The 18993-nt window shown below is 38.8% G+C and overlaps 1 protein-coding gene across 12 annotated transcripts in view; it reads right to left on the minus strand.

The window, feature by feature from the left end:
- Positions 1 to 18993, minus strand: part of SYNE1 (spectrin repeat containing nuclear envelope protein 1) — a 556892-nt gene that overhangs the window by 202120 nt on the left and 335779 nt on the right. For all 12 annotated transcript variants that reach the window (XR_010323142.1, XM_064292282.1, XM_064292277.1 and 9 more), the window contains 9 exons: positions 18104 to 18441; positions 17307 to 17451; positions 16093 to 16311; positions 15100 to 15362; positions 8931 to 9096; positions 8462 to 8617; positions 6247 to 6399; positions 5262 to 5444; positions 4249 to 4386 (listed from right to left, as the gene is read on the minus strand). Coding sequence is in view for 11 of the 12 variants with exons in the window: in XM_064292282.1 (XP_064148352.1) it covers positions 4249 to 4386; positions 5262 to 5444; positions 6247 to 6399; positions 8462 to 8617; positions 8931 to 9096; positions 15100 to 15362; positions 16093 to 16311; positions 17307 to 17451; positions 18104 to 18441 (1761 nt within the window). In the remaining variant the exon portion in view is untranslated. The remainder of the gene's footprint in view (positions 1 to 4248; positions 4387 to 5261; positions 5445 to 6246; positions 6400 to 8461; positions 8618 to 8930; positions 9097 to 15099; positions 15363 to 16092; positions 16312 to 17306; positions 17452 to 18103; positions 18442 to 18993) is intronic.

Raw genomic sequence — 18993 nt, forward strand, 5'->3', positions numbered from 1 at the left:
GTGCTTTAAGTCCTCTTCACGTTCATTTGCATATTGCAGGTTGTTAATGAGTCTTCCTCCAATCCTGATGCTTCATTCTTCTTCATATTGTCCAGCTTCTCAGATTATTTGCTCAGTATACAGATCGAATAAGTATGGTGAAAGGATACAACCCCGATGCACACGTCTGCTGATTTTAAACAGCACAGTATCCACTTGTTCTGTTTAAACAACTGCCTGTTGGTCTATGTACAGGTTCCTCATGAACACAATTAAGTGTTCTAGAATTCCCATTCTTTGCAACGTTATCCATAATTTGTTATGATCTACACAGTTGAATGCCTTTGCATAGTCAATAAAACACAGGTTAATATTTTTCCGGAATTCTGCTTTCAGCCAAGGTCCATCTGACATCAGCTACAATATCCCTCATTCCATGTCCGCTTCTCAATCTGGATTGAATTTCTGCCAGTTCCCTGTTGACGTACTACTGCAACCATTTTTTAATTATCTTCAGCAAAAATTCACTTGCAAGTGATATTAATGATACTGTTTGATAATTTTCTCTGTTTAATCACTTTTTTGGGGAATAGGCAAGTATATGGATCTCTTCCAGTCAGCTGGATGAGTGGCTGTCTTCCAAATTTCTTGGCATAGATGAGTGAGTGCTTGCAGGGTTGCATCTGTTTGTTGAAATATCTCATCTGATATTCTGTCAATTTCCGGAACGTTGTTGTTCGCCTATGCCTTCAGTGCAGCTTGAACTTCTTCCTTCAATATCATCGGTTCTTGATCATATGCTACCTCCCCAAATGGCTGAAAGTTGACCAATTCTTTTTGATATGGTGACTGGGTATTCCATCCATCTTTCTTTTTTGCTTCCTGCTCCTCCATTGTTTAATATTTGCCTATAGAATCCTTCAATATTGCAACTCAATGCTTGAATTTTTTCTTCAGCTCTTTCAGCTTGAGAAATACCAAGCATGTTCTTCCCTTTTGGTTTTCTAAGTCCAGGTTTTTGCTCATTTCATTATAATACATTACTTCATCTTCTTGACCCTTCCTTTGAAACCTGTTCAGCTCTTTTACTTCATTTCTTCCATTCACTTTAAAACATCTGTTGCTGTTGAGTTGATTTTGACTCATAGCAACCCTTTAGGACAGACTAGAACTGTCCCATCGAGTTTTCAAGGACCAGCCAGTGGATTAGAACTAATGACCTTTTTGTTAGCAGCCACATACTCAAACCACTGCACCACCAGGGTTCCTAGCTGCTCCAAGTTCAAAACCAAGATTCAGAGTCTCTTCTGACATCCATTTTGGTCTTTTGTCTCTTTCCTGTGTTTTTAATGGCCTTTTGCTTTCTTCATGTATGATATCCTTGATGTCATTCTATAGCTTGTTTGGTCTTCCATCATTAATATTTAATGTGTCAAATCTAGTAATCAGATGGTCTCTAAGTTCAGGTGGATTATACTCAAGAGGTAGCTCTCGTGGCCTTGTTTTTATTTTCTTCATCTTCAACTTGAATTTGCATATGAGCAATTGATGGTCTGTTTCGCAGTCAGCCCCTGGCCTTGTTCTGTCTGATGGCATTGAGCTTTTCCTTCATCTCTTTCCACAGATGTTGTCTATTTGTTTCCCACATATTCTACCTGGTGAGGTCCACATGTATAGTCGCAGTTTATGTTGGTGAAATGAATTTTTCAACAACATAAAGGTATTTGCAATGAATAAGTCATTGGCTTACAAAATTCTATTATTCAATCTCTGGTGGTGTTTCTATCACCAAGCCCATATTTTCCAACTATGGATCCTTCGTTATTTCCAACTTTCAAATTACAATTGCCAGTAATTACCAATTCGTCTTGATTACAAGTTTGATCAATTTCAGAAGTAGGTAAAAATCTTCAATTTCTTCATCTCTGGCATGAGTGGTTGGTGCATAAATTTTAATAATAGTTGTATTAACTGGTCTTCTTTGTAGACATATGTATACTATTCTATCACTGACAGTGTTGTACTTCAGAAAAGATCTTGAAATATTCTTTTTGACGATGAATGTGACGCCATTCCTCTTCAATTTGTCATTCCCGGCATAGTAAACCATATGATTATTGGATTGAAAATGGCCAATATCAGCCTATTTCAGGTTTCTAATGCCCAGAATATCGATCTTTATGCGTTCTTTTCATTTTTAAAAATTTTTATTGTGCTTTAAGTAAAAGTTTACAAATCAAGTCAGTCTCTCACACAAACTTATATACACCTTACTACATACTCCCAGTTACTCTCCCCCTAATTGAGACAGCCTGCTCCCTCCCTCCACTCTCTCTTTTCAGTCCATTCTGCTAGCTTCTAACCCATTCTACCCTCTCATCTCCCCTCCAGACAGGAGATGCCAACATAATCTCAAGTGTCTCCCTGATCCAAGAAGCTCATTCCTCACAAGCATCCCTCTCCATTCCATTGTCCAGTCCAATCCCTGTCTGAAGAGTTGGTTTTGGGAATGGTTCCTGTCCTGGGCCAACAGAAGGTCTGGGGGCCATGACCACTGGCGTCCTTCCAGTCTCAGTCAGACCATTAAGTCTGGTCTTTTTATGAGAATTTGGGGTCTGCATCCCACTGCTCTCCTGCTCCCTCAGGGGTTCTCTGTTGTGTTCCCTAAATCAGGGAAGTTATCAGTTGTAGCTGGGCACCATCTAGTTCTTCTGGTCTCAGGCTGCTATAGTCTCTGGTTTATGTAGCCCTTTCTGTCTCTTGGGATCATAATTTCCTTGTGTCCTTGGTGTTCTTCATTCTCCTTTGGACCAGATGGATTGAGACTAATTGATGCATCTTAGATGGCTGCTTGCTAGCATTTAAAACCCCAGATGCCACTCTCCAAAGTGGGATGCAGAATGTTTTCTTAATAGATTTTATTATGCCAATTGGCTTAGATGTCCCCTGAAACCACGGTCCCCAAACCCCGGCCTTCGAAGCGTTCAGTTTTTTCAGGAAACTTCTTTGCTTTTGGTTCCATTTCATTTTTGATGACTTACAATTTTCTCAGATTCATACTTCATACATTTCACACTATGATTATTAATGAATGATTGTAGCCTTTTCTTGTCATTTTGAGTTGTGCCATGTCAGAAAATAAAGGTCCTGAAAGCTTTACTCTATCTGTGTCATTAATGTAGATTCTACTCTGAGGAGGCAGCCCTTTCCCAGTTGTATTTTTGAGTACCTTTCAATTTGAGGGGCTCATCTTCCAGCATTGTATCAGACTATGTCCCACTGCTATTCAAAAGGTTTTCATTGGCCAATTTTTTTTAGAAACAGACTTCCAGGTCCTTCTTCCTGTATTTCTTAGTCTGGAAGCTCCACAGAGACCTGTCTACTATGGGTGACCTGCTGGTATTTGAAATACTGATGGCATAGCTTCCAGCATCCCAGCAACACGAAAGCTACCACAGTGTGACAAACTGACAGATGTGGTAGAGATGTGTGCAAGATCAATTAGAGAAGGAAGATGGTGGCTAAGGGAAACCAACTAGGAGGCTGTTAAAACATTCTAGGAAGGAGGAAATGAGGCTTTGATGTAGAACCCTGCCAACTGGAATGGAAAACGGGATGAACATGAAAGATACAAGTATATGTAAGAAAGAGAAAATCTACGCTGCTTGAAGATATCCCTGTAACTTAAACAACAGTAATTCTACATTTTATTGAAAGATAATAACTGGGCTATTAGATATCTGTATCTAAATCAAGTATAATTATAAAATGATGAAATAATTTCCTGGATGATATAACAGAGCTAAAAGGAACATTTTTGTCAAGTAGTTTCAGAGGAAATGAAGTAATGCAGCCACCGTGTGATGTGAGACTCACTGCTTGTTCCCAGCTGACCCCTGACCCCCACCTCCTGTGGAAGACCATGTGACTGCAACCTGGCAGAAAAGATTTGTCCCTTCACATCCCTGCAAACAATTATTTCAAAGTAGCTGCTAAAAACAGTCCTACGGGGCTGATTATTTTTGGTCTTGAGGAAAGGAAAGCCCAGAGGAAATAGAATATTTTTATGATCTACACAGTCTTAGGAAATCTCATGGGTAGCTACTTCCATCAAACCACTGCAAGAATGTCTTAGGGTTACCTTAGCGTTCTTTTTATCTGGCACCTACAGTAATTTTATACCAAATGGCCCTCTAAATTTTTTGTCAGTCTAGCCAGTTATCAAACTGCTTTCTTAGTTACCGTTTAAAAACTAATTCTCAAAGTTACCTGATGTGAAATGTATTGTTCCCGAAGCTGGCTTGCAGAATTCCACGCAATATTTCCATGTACCAAGACTTTAGCTTTCTCAGTCCACTTCAAAATGAGTTCAAGCATTTCATTGTATTCTTCCAAATGGGATGCTGCCTGAAAAGGCATCAACATTTGGATAAAAAATGTAAACTCTGCTTCCTGAGCAATAAATTGGTCTTCTCTTTGCCTCTTTTGATATAACAATTCTAGTTATGATCAGTTATAGTATCTGTGATATTTAAAGTTATCACGAAAAATAATTTCCCTGTTGAAAATCTGTCAAAGACTTTCCAGTGACTTTAAGACCAAGACCAAGTTCTTAATATTCTTGAGTGATCTTTGCCTTACTTCTCCATCTCTACTCTTATCCAGCTCCTCACCTCTACCCTTCCTCCCATCCCAACACTCATAGGTTGGTCAGTGGGTAAGGAGGTAGCAGGAAATGCTTACGGCATGTCAATATTATCATTGGTTGCCAGCTTCTTATTTAACTTTGCAAAAGTCCATTCTTTACTCAACAATTATGATGAGTAGTCAACCTGAATCTACTAAATAAATTCCAGCTAATATTATATATATATATATCTTCTTTTAAGATACCTGAATTCACCCCAAACCGGTTATAATAAAACATACAAAACATGTTAATGGGTGATTATTCGTTTTATAAAATACTTCTCCAGGTTATAAAGCATTCACCCCAAAGTCCATTTTTGTGACCATCTTTGTCGGTAAATTTCTAACAGTGTTTGGTATAAAACAAATTCAGGCTTAATTATAAACCTTAGGAACATAGGCATGTTACGAAATAAGCTACACCTAAATTACTCTCATCACTGTCAATATTATCTTTTTACTTTCAAAAAAGAACAACAGAACAGTCAAGCTTCTGCCTTACAGGATTTCTGTAGGGTTGCTATGAGTTGGAAACAACTCGAAGGCAGTGGGTTTTAGTTAGAGGATTTCAATGACTGGACCAGGAAACATACCTGGCTGAGCTTGGAGAGCCGGTTTTCAGCCTGCCTAATGGTCTGCTGGTGGAGTTCAGCCAGTTTTCCTATCTTCTTGACCAGTGGCTTACCCAGTTGGCCATTTTCTTCAGAGAATTTTTGAACTGCTGCATCTAGTTCCATTAACTTTACATTGTAGCCATCTAACTCTTCTCCCAGCACCTAGATGGACATCAGTGTGGAAGGACACTGTATTAGACAAAATCAGTTTCTCTGGGTTTTCCAAGATTAGAAGGATTGCTAGTAGAAAGAATAATTCTACTAGGATTTGGTCATTTCTGTTTCTTGAGTTAGGGAGGCAGTATAGGCTGTGTTGTAATCCTGGTGTTTATTTCCTGTAATGCTAAGAGATTAATGTTTTCCTTCTGCCCCACCCAAAAAGAATTAGGGGCACTTATCTCATCAACAGAGTGAGAGCACAGACTTGACTGCTGAGAACAAAGTTCTCTTGGGAATTTACATTCTTATGTTCCTAAATTAGGAGTCCTGGTGGTGTAGTGGTTAAGCTCTTGCCTTCTAACCAAACGATTGGTGGTTCAAAACCACCAGTGACTCCTCAGGAGAAAGATGTGGCAGTCTGCTTCTGTAAAGGTTTACAGCCTTGGAAACCCTATGCGGCAGTTCTACTCTGTCTCATAGGGTCACTATAGTAGGTATCAACTTATGACTCTGAGTCTATGAGTAGGTATCAACTTATAACTGAGTCGTTTGACGTTCTCCCCTTTTAACCATGCGTGAATGTAAATTTCTTAATACAGTTCAGTTGTAAGGATAAATTACACTATGTAAGTAGACATATGATATCACATTTAAATTTTTTTTTCTGTCTGCTTTTATAATCTGATTTTAATGACGCTTGCTAACAAGGAAAGCTCTTTTCTATATCTTCAAAAATAAAACTGACTCCAAAAAAATATTTAATTCATTCAGAAGCACCTTTATATTTCCCCTTCTCCTTTCTTACCTTTTGTTCAGTTTTAGCTTGAACTATATTATCTGTCTTGGCTTTCAGCTTCGTTAGAATAGTTGTGAGATCTTTGGCTGTCTTCTGCATTTCCCGGCTGAGCTCCTGGCTCATGGCCTTGCTCTGCTCAACTGCTTTTACTTTGTCCTGGATCTAAATAATCATGTGAACAGCAAAACCGGCCATGGTTAAAATTGGATAATAGAAACTTAAACCTCAAATGATAGTGACAAAAGACATTTTAAGTAGGAAAAAGATGTGGCAGTTGCTTCTACAAAGATTATAACCTTGGAAACCCTGTGGGGCAGTTCTACTCTGTCTTCTAGGGTCGCTATGAGTCAAAATTGACTCAATGCCAACAGGTGTCCCTGTCAATACCACCATCTTCCCAGTCAAGCAGCTTCAATACGCTCTGTCCAACCAGCCACCTGCAGTTGTCCACGCTGCCTTACTGGCACCATCTTTATGTATTCATTGCACTCTTTCTACTGCAGTTTCAGCAAGGAACAAACACTGGAAGAACAGTGATTCTTATATTCATCAACTGGTTACAGAACATTTATTATAGATGGCTGTATAAACAGCTCAAGTTGGAATCCCATCTTCCCACTTACTTGCTTTTGACCTTGACAGCACATAGTCTTCCAAGCCTTTTTTGTTTTTCTCCCTCCCAGAAAGTGGGAAACCCTGGCAGATAGTTGGAGGGACATCAGTTTGTTTCCAAACTCCTTTTTATAAGTGGGTGCTAATGATCTGTTAACTCTTTCTCTAACTTTCCAATAACATTGTCATATCATGAGAGCAATGTTTTAAGCACAGACGATGGAAAGGAAGGTTCAAAACGAACAATGAATATTTAAGAGTTTCTGATGGCATTGGTTTAACTTCATACCAGGCACTCAAAAGTTTTGTGTAAAATAAAATGTTGATGAGAAGCTGGTAAAGAGGAGAAACATTTCCTTTACGGAAGTGAAAGGCCTTTAAAAATCTCCTTAGTAGGGAGGAAATCCATACCATTAAGAGTACTTTTTTTGGATGTCATTATTTTGAGTTGAGTGTCAAAGTGAACGGAATGCCTATGAATAACATCATACAGAGAAATTGATCCAAAGGGGGAAAAAAACCTTAAATTTGAACACTTTTAAAAAATGATTTAAATTTATCCTTCCCATTAACCTTACCAATAAGCTTTCCAATGTTCAAGAAAATAAGTCAAATCAGTGATTACATATTTACAATAGAAAACAGAATATTAGATTTAGGCAAAAAGAAAATCATGATTCAGTAAAATTGGATTTTGATGAGGTTTTTTTTTTTTGGATGAGATTTTTAAAACTCTTCATCATATGTTGGAGATTCAATAATATAAAGCACACGTGTGAATTTTACAGTTTGCACAATACGGTACTACTTTCCATTTATTGTGGCAGCTTAGAATCAGTAAATCTTCTTTTCCCTACAGAATGGTTTTAACTAAACTGTGCTTTAGCATTATGCAACCCAGGGGGCCTGGAGACTCAAAGTGCTTCCATGCAGATGCTACTGGGGATGTTTTCACTACACCAAAGTGTGTTCTCTTTATGAGACCTGAAATAGAAATCCACAATCTCAGTACTACAAATAACTCTGTGTTTTTTCTCAGAAAAATAAGTTGTGTTTAAATTTATAGACGTGAATTAGATTTCACTCCTTTCTTTGGTCGGTAGAAGGCTAGAGTTAGACAGATGGCCCTTCCTCTAGTGATATTACGGGACCCAACAGCACGCATTTGCAGTAATAACTTCATCCCTGGCTTTTCCCTTATTTTTCTTGCTCAGATTTTCCCTTTTCTTAAATACCTTCATGTCCTTAATTTATATGTTGCTGAACTGGAATACCATCTAAAAGTAAGCCTAGCATACTGGACACTCAATAAACACTCATTGGATAAAAAAATGTACGTTAATTTATTTGTGGCCTTAAGTCATTTTTTTTAAAGGTGAGGTAAAGAAGAACAATTATCCTTAATTGTGTGATATATTATTGTTCATATATATGACCATCTGATGTATTTCTTTGCTAAGAACAAGAGTCTCAATTTAATACTATTATTTCATACTGGTCTATTTTTTCACTCACTTTCCATGAAGACATGATTGTGATCATCAAGAACTCTCATACAACAGCGCTGGCCAGATTAAAGAATGAAAAAACACTTTCTGGCTCGCTGGTTTACCTGATCATGAATAGTTCCCAGGTCTAACGCTACTTCAGCTAACCGAAGGGAGAGCTCAGAAGGTAATATCGTACAAAAGCCCAGGTACTTCTTCTTCTGTTCTTCAGCCATTGTCTCAATGTTCTGCCGGTGATTTGTGACTTCTGTTAAAAGAATCTGAAGAAAAGATCAAAATAAGAAACTTCTGGGAGCTTGATAAGGAAATTGATTTTTATCGTACAGACATAATGCTGTGTATTGTTCATCAATAAAAGTGTGGAATTAGAGAAAAGCTTTCAAACAAATCAACTTTTCTTTAGTCTCCAAATAAGAAGCATGAACGCTTTATGCATAATAAAAGAAAATTCATTGTATATAATCCATTTCTGAAAAGGTTTTATTCAATATTGTCATGGCCATATAAAACAGTGCCTAATTAAAATCAAGGTAATTTTTTATAAAAGGTATAAGGAACTAAGAGAATTTGTACCTGAAGTTCTTCAAGTTGAGCATCTATCTCTATTGTTGGATTTCCCAAATATTCCTTCGTTTCCTGAACCCATGATTTCACAGAGCTGATCTGAGTCTCCACCACTTCTCGTTCTTTCAGCTCCTGTTTTACCAGTTTTCCATTACTCTTCACTTTCTCCTGCATGCTTCAGGAACAATGAGGCGAGAAAGCAGAAGTGAAATTGAAATCAAAGGAGCTTACTTAGTACATGACATCATATTACTAACAATAGACATTAAAAAATGTCAAACCCCTAGGGTCTCTATGAGTTGCAACCAACTCGATGGCACCTAACAGCAACAAAATCTTTTTGCAAGTAAATAAAATCAAAAAACCTGCTGCGGTAAAGTTGACTGTGACCCATGAGGACCTCATGTATTACAGAGTACAACTGCTCCATAGGGTTTTCTTGGCTGTAATCTTTACAAAAGCAGATCACCAGGCTTTTCTTCTGTGGCAAACCATTTATGCCACCCAGACCTTACAAGTAAATACACCTCCCCAAAATGGCTGGATAATTTTCAGTAACACTTAAGTCAAATCCAAGTATAACAAAAAAAATATACATCATCTGCGAGTGAATAATTTCTCTCTGGAAAACTGAGGGAGACTTCTTCCATGCCACTAAATTGCAATTAGCTTTTAGATCTAAAGCAACTTGAAGATTCATAGGCTATCTACTTTTTGGTTGGAAATCTAGTCAAACGGTGCAACATGTTGTTGTTGTTAGGTGCCATCGAGTCAGTTCTGACTCATAGTGACGCTATGTACAACAGAATGAAACACCGACTGGTCCTGGGCCATCCTCACAATCATTGTTATGCTTCAACCCATTGTTGCAGCTATTGTGTTGTTGAGGGTCTTCCTCTTTTTTGCTGACCCTTTATTTTGGTGCAATATAACCAGTATTTAAAACTAATATGTAACTGGAATATTTGTGGGTATTGGAACACAGTCTTTAAAGAAAGAATCAGGCTTTGAAATTTTACAATTAAAAACGTTACATCAAAATTTCAAGTCTTCATTTGAAATAATGTGAATTCAGTGTAACCTGCTGCCGTTGAGTTTGACTCACAGTGACCCTATAGGACAGAGTAGAGCTGTCCCATAGAGTTTCCAAGGATCAGCTGATGGGTTCAAATTGCTGACCTTTTGATTAGCAGCTGTAGAAATGACTATGTCACCAGGGCTCAGGTTTAAATCAGTGAAGTCAGATTACACAGAGTTATTTTATGTTCTAAAGAGCTGTATTGTAGAATACCTATTTGTTCTTGTTAGATGCCATCGAGTTGGTTCCAACTCATTGCAACTCCATGTGTCTTAGTCATCTAGTGCAGCTATAACAGAAACACCGCACGTGGATGCCTTTAACAAAGAGAAATTTATTCTCTCACAGTCCAGCAGACTAGAAGTCTGAATTTAAGCCGCCAACTCCAGGGAAAGGCTTTCTCTCTCTGGCAGCTCTGGAGGAAGACCCTCGTGATGCATCAGTCTTCCCTTGGTCTAGGAGTATCTCAACGCAGGCCTCTGCTCCCAGCACTGCTTTCTTGATGATATGAGGTCCCCCCACTCTCTGCTTGCTTCCCTTTCCTTTTATCTCTTGTAAGATAAAAGGTGGTGCAGGCCACAGGCCAGGAAAACTACACTGGATCAGGGATGTGACCCGATAAGGGTGTTACAATCCCATCCTAATCCTCTTTAATATAAGATTACAATCACAAAATGGAGGACAACCACAGAATTCTGGGAATCATAGCCTAACTAAGTTGATACACACATTTTTGGGGGGACATAATTCAATCTATGACACCACATATAACAGAAGGAAACACTGCCCAGTCCTGCACCATCTTCACAATCCTTGCTATGTTCAAGCCCATTGTTGCAGCAATTGTGTCAGTCCATCTCATTGAGGGTTTTCTTTTTTGCTGACCCTCTACTTTACCAAGCATGATGTCCTTTTCCAGGAACTGGCCCCTCCTGATAACATGTTCAAAGTATGTGAGATGAAGTCTCACCATTCTTGCTTCCAAGTAGTGTTCTGGCTGTACTTCTTTGGTTACAGATTTATTCATTCTTCTCACAGTCCATGGTATTTTCAATATTCTTTGCCAACACCATAATTAAAGGCATCAATTCTTCTTTGGTCTTCTGTATTCATTGTCCAGCTTTTGCACGCATACGAAGTGATAAACAACCCATGGCTTGGGTCAGGCATACCTTAGTACTCAAAGTGACATCATTGCTTTTTAACACAGAAAAGAGGTCTTCTGTAGCAGATTTGACCAATGCAATACATCCTTTGATTTCTTAACTGCTGCTTCCATGGGCATTGATTATGGACCCAGGTAAAATGAAATCCTTGACAATTTCAATATTTTCTGTGTTTATCATAATGTTGCTAATGGGTCCAGTTGTGAGGATTTTTGTTTTCTTCATGTTGAGGTATAATCCATAGTGAAGGCTATAGTCTTTGATCTTCATCAGTAAGTGCTTCAAGTCCTCTTCACTTACAGCAAGCAAGGTTGTGTCATCTGCATATTGCAGGTTGTTAATGAGTTTTCCTCCAAGGCTGATGCTACATTCTGCTTCACATAGCCCAGCTTCTCAGATTATTTCCTCAGCATACAGATTGAATAAGTATGGTGCAAGGATAATACAACCCTGTCACTCACCTTTCCTGATTTTAAACCACGCACTATCTCCTTGTTCCGTTCAAAGGGCTGCTTCTTGATCTATGTACAGGTTCCTCATGAGCATAATTAAGTGTTCCGAAATTCCCATTCTTTGCAACGTTATCCATAATTTGTTATGATCCACACAGTCGAATGCCTTTGCATAGTCAATAAAACACAGGTAAACATTTTTCTGGTATTCTCTGCTTTCAGCCAGGATCCATCTGACATCAGTAATGATATCATTTGTTCCACCTTCTCTTCTGAATCCTACTTGAATCCCTGGCATTTCCCTGTCAATGTACTGCTGCAACCTTTTTTGAATTATCTTCACCATAATTTTACTTGCTTGTGATATTAATGATACTGTTTGATAATTTCCACATTCCCTTGGATCATCTTACTTTGGAATAGGCACGTATATCGATCTCTTCCAACTGGCTGGCCAAGTAGCTGTCTTCAAATTTCTTGGTATAGATGAAAGGTTGCATCCATTTCTTGAAACATCTCAATTAGTATTCCGCCTATTCCTGACGGCTTATTTTTTCCCAAAGCCTTCCGTTCAGCTTGGGCTTCTTCCTTCAATACCATAGGTTTTGTCACATGCTACCTCCTGAAATAGTTTAATGTCAACCAGTTCTTTTTGGTATAGTGGCTCTGTATATTCCTTCCATCTTCTTTTGATGCTTCCTGTGTTGTCCAATATTTTGCTCACAGAATCCTTCAATATTGCAACTCAAGGCTTGAAGTTTTTCTTCTGTTCTTTCAGTTTGAGAAATGTTGAGCACGTTCTTTTCGTTTTCTATCTCCAGGTCTTTGCACACTTTGTTACAGTACTTTACTCTGTATTCTCAAGCCACCCTTTGAAATCTTCTGTCTAGCTCTACATTGCTACTCTACATTCATCAGCAAATTTCAGAGTCTCTTCTGACATCCATTTGGTCTTTTTTCTATATTTTTAATCACTTTGCTTTCTTCATGTATGATGTCCTTGATGTCATTCCACAACTCATTTGGTCTTTGGTCATTAGTGTACAATGTGTCATATCTGTTCTTGAGATGTTCTCTAAATTCAGGTGCCATATACTCAAGGTCATATTTTCCTCTTGTGGGCTTGTTTTAATTTTCTTCAACTTCGACTTGAACTTGCATGTGAACAATTGATGGTGTGTTCTGCAGTCAGTACCTGGCCTTGTTCTGACTGATTATACTGAGCTTCTCCATCATCTCTTTCTACCGATGTAGTTGGCTTGATTACTGTGTATTCCATCTGGCAAGGTACATGTGTGTCATTACTGTCTATGTTGTTGAAAAAAGTATTTGCAATGAGGAAGTCATTGGTCTTGCCGAATTCTATCATGAGATCTCTGCTGGTGTTCCTCTCACCAAGGCAGTACTTTCCAACTACCAAACCTTCTTTGTTTTGTACTTTTGCATTACAATTATCAATACATCTTGATTGCATGTTTGATCAATTTCAGACTGTAAAAGTTGGTAAAAATCTTCAATTTCTTCACCTTTGGCATTAGTGGTTGGTGTGCAATTTGAATATTAGTTGTATTAACTGGTCTTCCTTGTAGGTATATGGACGTTAGCCTGTCACTGACGGTGTTGCATTTCAGGATAGATCTTGAAATGTTCTTTTTAATGATGGACACAACGCTATTCCTCTTCAATTTGTCATTCCTGGCATAGTAGGCCATATGATTGTCTGATTCAAAATGGCCAATGCCAGTCCATTTCAGCTAAAAAACGCTTAGGATATCAATCTTAAAGCATTCCACCTCATTTTTGATGATTTCCAACTTTCCTAGATTTAAACTTCATACATTCCAGATTCTGATTATTAAAGGATGTTTGCAGCTGTTTCTTCTCATTTTGAGTTGAGCTACACCACCAAATGAAGGTCCTGAAAGCTTGGCTCCATCCACATCATTAAGGTCAACCCTACTCTGAGGAGGCAGCTCTTTCCCAGTGATATTTTGACTGCCTTTGAACATGAGTGGGCTCATCTTCTGGCACTATATCAGACAATGTTTCACTGCTATCCATAAAGTTGTCACTGGCCAATTTCTTTAGAAGTAGATTGCCAGGTCCTTCTTCCTAGTCTGTCTTAATGTGCAAGCTCTGCTGAAACCTGTCCACCAGGGGTGACCCTGCTGGTATTTGAAATAACAGTGGCATAGCTTCCAGTATCCCAGCAACACACAAACCACCACAGCATGATAAACTGACAGATGAGTGGTGGGGATACTTATTTGGTAATACTATTGAATAACCCATTAACAAAACCAAACCCATTGTAGTTCGGTTGATTCCAACTCATAGTGACCCTACAGGACAGAGCAGAACTGCCACATAGGGTTTCCAAGGCTGTAGATCTTTACAGAAGCAAACTACCACATCTTTCTCTGATGGAGCAGTTGGTGGGTTTGAACCGCTGACTTTATGGTTAGCAGCCAAGTGCTTAAGCACTGAGCCAATAAAAAAAACAGGCATTAAATTATCTAATAACCTTTCTTCTGTAGCCCATGAATTGAATCAGGCTGATTATATATCATTAGGACTAACATTCTCTTTCAAATAAGCTCCTTACCAATTACCAGTTGCTGTCAAGTCTATTCTGAGTCATGGCGACCCCATGGGTGTCAGAATAGAACTGTGATCCACAGGGTTTTCAGTGGCTGATTATTCAAAAGTAGGTCATCAGACCTTTCTTCTGAGGCACCTCTGGGTGTACTCGAACCTCCTGTCTTTTGGTTAGTTGCTGAGTGAGGGTTTAACCACTTGCAACATTCAGGGACTACACCCTACCAAAAAACAACTCTTCTTTCCCTGGATTTTGGCAGCATCCTTGCTCCTGTCTCCCTGCCACTTCATGTAGCCAGTGAGTTTTCAAGTTTTATCAAAACTGAATTCTAAACAGTTCCCAATAGTTTACCTTTCTAGCTTCATTTCTTAGGAATCATCTCCTCCTACTCCCCCACCCAACAGCATGTCTTTGAAAGTGACATGCTTACTTCTCAGCCTCCTTACGTGCTATTTCCTTGTTTGGAAAACTGTCCACCCACCTCACTGCCTAGCTAAAGCGCCTTCAGTCTTTAGCTTCAACCTGTCTTCTGAAGGGGCCCCTTCCTTGACTCCTCTCCTGGGTTAGCTGCCTCTGCTGTGTATTCCCATATCTTCCTTTGCTTGCTTTACCCAAATGGCTTAACCATCTGTCTCTGCTGTTGGACTGTAAACCGCATGAAGGGAAGATTTTTGGTTTGGCTCACCAGTGTATGCCTAAGCACTACTAGGTAATGAATTCATGGAAGCAATAATTGAAGGGCTAAGAAAATGATAAGAAGGGATGATGGCCACAGGTCCCCACATGTGCAAGGTGGCATGATGGAGCACCCCATGCCCTGGTACCACACCTGTCCCTTTGGGTCATAGCCACATTTAATAACAGAGAGCAGGTGTGTGATTACTTTAGGCAGCGGTCTTGCATTGCTGTGATTTCCTGCATGACGGGTGGCTCTTCTCCAGGAGCGGCTGGGCCAGCCCCGTCCTGGAGCACGCTCAGGGCTTGTTGCCGCAGCACGCCGAGGGCCTCCTGCTGCTGCTCCAGCTCCACAACCAGGGTGTCGTGGTTTTCAAGGAGGATTACGAGTTCTGCTTTGGAGGCCTTCTCTGCTGAGCTTTCCGGTACCTTGTCTTGCAGATGATCAATCATTTCAGTGGCCTTTTTAACCTGATGGCAAATACACATACTATGAAGCTCAGAATTAAACAGGCTGAAAAATAAGGTGATTCCCATCAATGCCACATTGGGCAGTAATGCAGAGAGGCACTTTAAAGATGACAGTCTAACGTCTAAATTTCCAGAGGCTAGAACCCAAGAAGCTTCATTAAGATCAAAGAAAAGACTACCTCTTCAATTCTGGATTTTAAGCTTCAATCACAGAGTAATCTCAGGGCAGTCAGAGACTATGCACAATATACAAAAAAAAAAATTAAAAACAGACCTAAACAAATGAGCAAAAAACTCTCAATATTTAAGTTAACATGGATGCAGTGGCTTTGAGTCGTAAAGGAAGATATGGCTTAAAACATTGAACTTTACTGAAAAGATGGAAGAAACTAAATACATGATTGCAGAAATGAGTTAAGTTCTTGCCCACTTTCATGCCAAAAAAGAAATATTTTGTACTTTTTTACAGTCAGGTAAATAGATTTTACCAGGAGCCTACCAATAGGGCAAAATGGGTTTGTTGTCCTTTCAAAATTTAACTGCTCAGTTTTCTTATTGAAATAATTTGACCCTGACTTGGAACTAAATTGCATATTGTATTTTGTTTCCTAAACTGGTGTTCATAAGGCCAATTCAAAAATGGAGCAAAAAAATTTTTTTTTATAAAATATAGTTTATAGTATAATCAGGAGAAAAATAATTTTCCCCCATCATCAATAACAGAAACTACCTTATTGTTAAAGTTCTTCCATTCATCTACTGCATCTTCCAAAATCTTCTGCTGGTCCTGGGCGACCGCATGGAGCCGCGTCCAGCGCTGCCAGACAGTAGTTGTCGACCTGCTAATGGTGGCTTTGCTTGCATCGTTTCCAGTTTTTTCCAACTGTGAAGCTTTTTCCTCCAGGGCCACAATCTTCTCGTGGAAAGAGTTAACTATGGACACCAAACTCTGGGGGTGGGAAACAAAGGGAATGGGGAGAGACAGACAGAAAGTTTTTTAAAAGTATTATAGAGTTTGCTAAAGCCCAAAATTATCTCCAAAATTACCTCCAAAGAGAAATGTTCCTACATAAGTTTATTTTCCTCTAGTTAACTCTTTTACATTTATTTTTTCATTAAGCATCTTTTTTTCCTAAAACTACTTCTCCTTCCCAATGACGCATTTCTGGTACCACTCATTCTGCTTCCCGTCTTTGAGGCTAAAAACCCTTACATTTGAGTCTTTCGTATATTGTTGTTGTTGTTAGGTGCTGTCAAGTTGGTTCTAACTCATTGCGACCCCATGTACAACAGAATGAAACACTGCCCGGTCCTGTACCATCCTCATAATCATTGTTATGCTTCAGCCCACTATTGCAGCTACTGTGTCAATCCATCTCACTAAGGATCTTTGATTTTTTTTTAAATGTAGGGTGATTATTATTTATTTACTAATAACAAAAGTCTAATTGTTACTTAGATAACATTTTTCCATTTTTTAAAAGCAGCATAAATAAAATTAATCCAATATTTAATTATATTATATTCTTCTTAATATTGCTGTGATAAATAAAGGAGGCCCAGTTATTAATTACTGAATTTTATTTGAATGAGTTTAAGTTATCCACAGAAAGTACTTGCTGAAATTCACTAAGTACCGTATCTTACCAGAAGCAAACTGTGGTCTCTTTTAAACATTTAAACCTTAGCTATACATTTCCAGTGGGGGTCCTTAAGAGGTGTCATGATTTAATTAACTTAAAACTACTATGACATGTGGTAAAATGTGTCCTTCTCATATTTAAGAAAACCAAGTAGGAAGGAAGATTTAATGATCTCTTCCTGAAACCATTATACTGCAAAAACTCATTAAAATTATCTTAAAATATTCTTTAGTGTTCATTTAAGGGTATTAAACACACACACACAGATACACACACACACACACACAAAACCACAACTAACCTTGTGTTCTGATAGTTTTTCTTCTGCTTCATGACTGGAAGAAGTCTTCAATAAAGAAAACTCAGACAATTTCTTTTCTGCATCATTCATTAATTCAATAACCTCTTCCCGTGCTTTCTGATAATCCTGCCATTCAGCTGCACATCTTGGAAAAGTCCAAAAGAAATGAGGCCCAATGAGGACAAGCCACATGGAATCACGTATTTCTACGCAGAGCTCTGATGTCAATTATGTCTACTAACACTGACGAGAGAAGAGTGAATTCACGTGCTAAATCTTTTGAGTTGAATTTTGTTGGCTTAAAGGAAGTCCTAGCCCTCAGTGCCTTTGAATGTGACCTTACTTGGAAATAAGATCTTTGCGGATTAAATCAATTTAAGATGAGGTCGTTAGGGTGGGCCCTAATCGAATATAACTGGTGTTTCCATGACAAGTGGAGACAGATACAGACATGAGGAGAACACCACATGATGACCAAGGCAGAGATTAGAGAGTTCAGCTACAAGGCAAGAGACGCCAAACATTGTCAGCCACACCCAGAAACTAAGAGAAAGGTATGGAACACATTCTTCCCTAGAGCCTCCAGAAGGAGCAAGGCCTTGCCCACACCTTGATTTCAGAATTCTAGCTTCCAAAATTGCAAGGAAATAAATTTGTTGTTTTAAGCCACCGGTTTGTGGATTTGTTACAGTAGCCCTAGGGAACGAGTACGCTAATGTATACCCTGAATTTATTGCTAATTTGGGTGGTGAACATTCACGTCACTGAAGTCTAAAGCATAAAATAACTGTAAATACCTTTGTAAAAGATCCAGTTGCACGTGAGAGTCCTGTATTATCCCCCGACTCCTCTCCTCTAAGGAAGCCATTTTCTGTGCGAGCTCCTCCTTCCCGGTGGGCTTGATGAGTGGGTTGAGGTTGGATACCAGGCCCTGAAGTGCCTCCAGGTTGCTGCGGAACTGGTCCTCTGTACTGAAAAACTCCACGTGGCTCTTCAGATTTCCCTCTGAGCTCTCCACATCCAGGCCATTGCCTGCCAGCTGTAATATTTCCTGGGCATCTTGAAGCCAGACATTAGCTGCTTGAAATACTTGATAATATTGTTGACACTGGCTATATATTTCGGTCAAGGCAGCCTGAAAAAATAGTCGTGTTAACAGCAATTTTACAAACAAAATCAACCCTCAATTACAATATGTTTGTAGTAATCAGCTTAAGTTTTTCATTTCTCTTCCAGTCCTCAGTCATGTGAACGTGTATAAATAAATGATAAATACGTGAAATCTTTTTGTATGGATTCTGTTATTATCCTTTATTTCTCTTTCTGCTATTCTTTTGTAATTTACTATTGCATGTAAAATAAAGAAGTAGTAAATAAGGACAGAAATGGAATAGAAATTTCTGGTGGCCTCTTTACTATCATTAAATCTTCCCTCTCTCTAAAACAAGATGAGAAAATCTGACTTTTTTTAATATGTAGCAGACTGAATATTAACCAAAGTGCAGTTATGCATCAGTGGGTTAAAAATTTAATAACACCAAGCTTCCAAACTGGCACTCACCAGAACAAATAGCAATTTCTGAAAATTAAATAGTAGCATGTGAAACTAAAATAAAGACTAAAATAGAGAGAAAAGTGTGAGACTGGGAGGCAGACCTCCATGTGATGAAGTGTTTTCAAATCCAAA

This window comes from Loxodonta africana, chromosome 1 (assembly GCF_030014295.1).
Source record: "Loxodonta africana isolate mLoxAfr1 chromosome 1, mLoxAfr1.hap2, whole genome shotgun sequence".
In the NCBI taxonomy this organism is placed as follows: domain Eukaryota; kingdom Metazoa; phylum Chordata; class Mammalia; order Proboscidea; family Elephantidae; genus Loxodonta; species Loxodonta africana.